General features: G+C 47.7%; 1 protein-coding gene across 1 annotated transcript; it reads right to left on the minus strand.

Moving 5' to 3' along the window:
* Positions 1-2510, minus strand: LOC141556481 (V-set and transmembrane domain-containing protein 1-like). Its single transcript, XM_074290661.1, has 7 exons — positions 2422-2510; positions 1690-1995; positions 1192-1281; positions 1055-1082; positions 813-889; positions 652-689; positions 1-356 (listed from the first exon to the last, which is right to left on the minus strand). The coding sequence occupies exons 1-7, from the start codon at positions 2474-2476 to the stop codon at positions 246-248; spliced, it is 705 nt and encodes a 234-aa protein (XP_074146762.1). The 5' UTR covers positions 2477-2510; the 3' UTR covers positions 1-245.
* Positions 2511-4821: the final 2311 nt, after the last annotated feature.

Genomic DNA, 4821 nt, shown 5'->3' on the forward strand with positions numbered 1-4821 from the left:
GTCACTTAACTCCAATTACCGCAGGAAAAACAAAACAAAGAGATAAAAAAAATCTTATTCTAAGTCCTCCAATCGCTTAATGTAGAAACAGCTGAATCTTCTTTGATTTTGTCTTCATGATTCTTGAATTGTTAATTTCTGGGAAAGATGCATTAAGGAACAAATTTATTAAGGGTGAAGGAAAGACGAGAAGAAAGGAGAGAATTCCTTTGCAAAAAGGGCCCAAACTTTCAGTTTATATCGGCTTAGAGTGTGGCTTCTGTTGGTGTCTTCTTGGTATCAGTTTTCCTCTTATTCAAGGTTCTTATATTCAGCTGAGTGTAGGTCACTTCCTGTGGATCTTCGGCCATGGAAACCTGAAGGAGAAATAGAAGAGGGAGAGAACAGGGAGGAATTGGGAGCAGATGTTCTTAATCTATTTGTGTGTCATGAAATCTTTGAAGACTCATCTGCCAAAAGCAATAGATGCTTTCCCATTCTCATACTTTTAGATACATGAAATATACTTCATAGAATTATGAAGGAGATAAAGGGTATTGAAATATTGTCATTGAAATGTTATAGAAATATTCACAATAATTTAAGATATCCTCATTTTAGAGGCATTGAATGGCATTCCTGGAGACAGAAGACAGAATGGGGTTAACTCACCCATGGTCCTCTTGTTGTCTCTCCAGTCTCTTCTTCATCTGAAGTGAAGAATAGATTTCATCATTCCCAAGCTCCCAAGACCAGGATTCCCTTCTATTATTCCTCTTCACCCTCTCCCCCTGGGGCCAGGATTCTGTCATCTCCTTCAACAGATAACTTACATGGCCTTTCCTCTCTGGGTGCCTCAGCATGATGGGGCTGGCAAGTATTTGAAGGGAGACAGTAGCAACAAAAACAGCTAGAGTAGGAAGAAAGGGAAGACATGGGATAAGCGGCTGGAGCTCACTCTCAGATTTTCTATTAGCATTTTCCTCTCACCAGAATCTCTGCCTGCTTCAGAGAGTCTGGGTTACATGGGAAAAGAAAAAAGGGCACCATGGGAGGAGGAGCTGAGTTTCCTTACCTTGTACGGATGCATCCCTGCAAAGATCCTGGTGAGATACACATGGGACGAGAAAGAAGCAAAGTCAAGGAAGATCTTAGAGAAAGAAAATTTAAGCCTTACCCATCTCTGTTTCATCCTCTTTCCCCCAAACTTACCCAGTAGTACAAGCAAGAGAAGGCAAAGGAATAGGAACAGAAAGCAAACATAGCTGAGGATGATGATGAGGCTGTTACTTGGCTCTGAAACTAGGTGAGGGGAGAGAGAAGAGTCAACATAAATGACTGTGCTAAGCAATGCTCACACTTCCCCTATAATTGCCAGCGCATTTTCTTTTCTTATCCCCATCTTCCCATCACCACGAACATCCAACAGTTTGTACAAATCACACTGAGGGAGGGTTTATCTCTTGGAATAAGAGTGAGGTAGACAGAAAGCCGAATAACGACGTATTTGTCAAGTAAGACGTCAGGAGGAATGCTTTATGTCCCAGCTCACACACTGGGTCCTCATTAGCCAGGAGGTGAGGACTGGGTGAAAGTCTCTATAGATTCTCACACTGTGTTTCTGGGCAGAAGCAAGGCCAGGCTTTCAGTTCCTTGTAGGGGCTGAGGAATGGAGTGGTTACCAGTACCTTCCTGCTGTGTTCCTCTCACCTCTTACTTCTCTTACTTCTCTTACTAGAAGCTCCAGGGCATCACTCGGCTGCTTCCAGAGACTTTCATTGGTGCCCAGCTGATAGCTGCAGCAGTAATTGCCAGAGTGCTCGGGGGTCACATGGGTGAAGATGAATCTGCCCCCATCTTCATGGGCTTCCATGCTGTGCAGGATTCCCTCAACCCCCTCCTTGTACAGAGCAAACCGAGGAATCCATGAGGGTCCCCGGCAAAGGAGGGTCACATTGCTCCCCGAGGCTACCTCTAGACCAGGCCAGGCTGAGAGAGAAGGCTTGGGGAGTGTATCTGGAAACACAAAGAAAGACCTGAGATGCTCAAGATCCCCTCCACAGCTGTGTGAGGGTGAGCAGAAGGGGGGCAAGATCAAAGAGTTCCCTGAAGAATTTCCTGACCAACCATTCCACTGATTGTGACCATTCATTGCTCTGAGTTTGTTTCCCTGAACAGGGGTAGATAGTACACTCCAGATGGTCTTTGGGGTTATCTAGGAAAATACGGTTGTTTCTCCTTCCATTCTTGTCCCTTTGGTGCAGTTCCTGAGCTGGTCCATTGTTCCAACTTTGTTTTCTACCTTCTAATTGATATCCAGTCCTTATCCCAACCTCTCCTTTGTGCTGTTAAGAGGAGACCACATTTTCTGGGCTACCTTTCCTTTCAATCTTAACTTCCATCCCTCTATTTTTTCCCTGGAGAACTTGAAGACATTCTTACCTGTCACCCAGATCTCTAGGGCATCACTGGGCTCTGACACCTGGTATGGAGCCATTCTTTCAGAGTAGACACAGGTGTAGTTGCCAGCATCCTGGGCCCTCACAGAGAGGAGAGGGAAGACAGCTGAGGTGCCAGCTGGGCTCTGGCTCTGCAAGGGCTGAGGGCTGCCCACCTTCAGCAGAGTGAATGTCGCTCTCCAGAGTGCTGACTGAGGGGGCTGCCTGCACTGGAGAGTCACGTGCTTCCCAGGCTCCACCACCAGGCCTGGGTGGGCTGAGAGAGAAGGCTTGGGCAGAGATCCTGAGAGGGGAAGAATGGGGATAGGGTGTCAGGACGCCTGGGTCAAGTCCATGTTCTGAACTCTCAGTTCCTGTGTGACCATGGCTCATTCACTGGGCCTGAGACTCTGTTATCTTTGTAAAGGGGAGATTATTGCTCTCTGTAAAGGAGGGGGTATGAATAAAAGATGCCCACTATCTTTCTATTCACAGCTAGCTAGCAATCTAAGGACACTGTCACACTGCAGGGACCTCGTCTAGTCTATGATCTCATGCCTCTGATGACGGACAGGCAGGGAGATTGTGGTCTCCTTTTTTTCCTCAGGGGCAACACAGTCAGGCTCAGGGATGAGTCAGGGTGCAAGAGAGAGAAGGCTTGTATCCAAGCTCTGTTCCTCACTTTTCGGTGACCCTGGACAAGTCCTTTTCTCTGTCAGGGCATTATGTGATCATTGGTAAAGGGAGGGTTTGGTCCCTCTAAGCTCTGGGTCTTTGTGCTTCTTCTAATGCCTAACTCAGGATGCATCATGAGCTTTTACAAGATCCCAGATCAAAACAGAAATATCTCATGCCTTTCAAGGTCCCTGACTCAGGACTAGCCCCAGAACAGATCAGGCCGTGTAGGCCCCCTGCCCTGGGCTCTGGGGGCCCCTATTTGTGCAGAGGGCAGAGGGGTCACACTCAGCATTATTCTGGGGTCCCCAAACCCCTCACCTGTCACCACCAGCTCCAGGGTCTCACTGGGCACTGATTCTTCACCAGAGACTCTCCTGTCCCTGTAAGTACATCTGTAGCTCCCAGTGTCCTCAGGTCTGACAGAAGGAAGGGAGAAGTCAGTCCAGAGCTGTGCTGAGTTCCGCTTCTGCAAAGGTTGCCTGGTCCCAGTCTTCCACAGAGTGTATTTCACCTCCTCAGGAGAAGCCAGCCTGGGCCTTGAGCACCAGAGAGTGATGTTGGTCCTTGGGGCCACCACAAGGCCTGGCTGGGCCCACAGGGTGGGTCTGGGTAGTTGTCCTGAGGAGAAAGTGGTGCCCGAGGTCAATGTCAGATGTCATTTCAAGATCCCCTCTGCTAACCCCCTGAAAGGGGGAGCAGAAATCTTGTTTCTGGTCTCACTCTCTCCCTTAGGTCCTGTCTGACTGGAGAACACCCCCATTATCCTGGGGTGTTAGGGTCTTACTAAGTGCTAATGAGATATTAGGTTCTTAGTAAGTGCTAAATCGTTACTTAACAATTCTCTAGTTCTGGTCTTTACTAGGAGTTCAACCCCTTTGAATTCCTCAGGAGGAGCTTACAGGCTTAGGAGGAGCAAGTTCATTGGTTGAAGTAATTTTTCCCAGAAGCCCTTGAGTTATCCCATGCCCATTCTCTGGGAGGATAAAAGAGAGCGGCACTCCAGAGATAGTCTCTGCTCTAGACCAGACTTGAGGCAGCTCTCTGCAGGAAGGGAAGTCACTTCTCTGGACGACAGTTAACGGCAACTGTCTGGAGACAACGGCTCTCTACAGGAAGAAGAATCTGTCCAAAAGATTTGAGTTGACACAGCAGATCTCCTCCCAGAGAGCGATCTGCAGCTTCTGGAGACAACAGAACTTTACATATTGGCGCCCAATGTGGGGCGCCAATAATGTAACATGCTGCTGTCTCCAGAAACTGCCTATTGTTCTCTGGTCCAGAGTAGTGACTTCCCTTCCTGAAGAGAGCAGCCTCAAGTCTGGCCTAGAGTAGAGACTATCTCAGGAGTGCCGCCCTCTTTTATCCTCCCAGAGAATGGGTGTGGGATAACGCAAGGGCTTCTGGGAAAAATTACTTCAACCAATGAACTTGCTCCTCCTAAGCATACAAGCTCCTCCCCAGGAATTCAAAGGGGTTGAATTCCTAGTAAAGACCAGAAATAGAGAATTGTTAAGTACCGATTTAGCACTTACTAAGAAACTAATATCTCATTATCTCATTAGAACTTAGTAAGAACCTAACACTGGGGCCTAAAGCAAGATGGCCCAGAGCTTTCTTCCAGCCCTATTCCCACCATCCTTTCAGAATTCCCTGGATCCTATGCTGTCCCCAGAGCTTTGGGGCCTCTATGTGGGGACATAGAATGGGTACTTAGGGATTCCCATGA

This window comes from Sminthopsis crassicaudata, chromosome 1 (assembly GCF_048593235.1).
Source record: "Sminthopsis crassicaudata isolate SCR6 chromosome 1, ASM4859323v1, whole genome shotgun sequence".
Classification (NCBI taxonomy): Eukaryota; Metazoa; Chordata; class Mammalia; order Dasyuromorphia; family Dasyuridae; genus Sminthopsis; species Sminthopsis crassicaudata.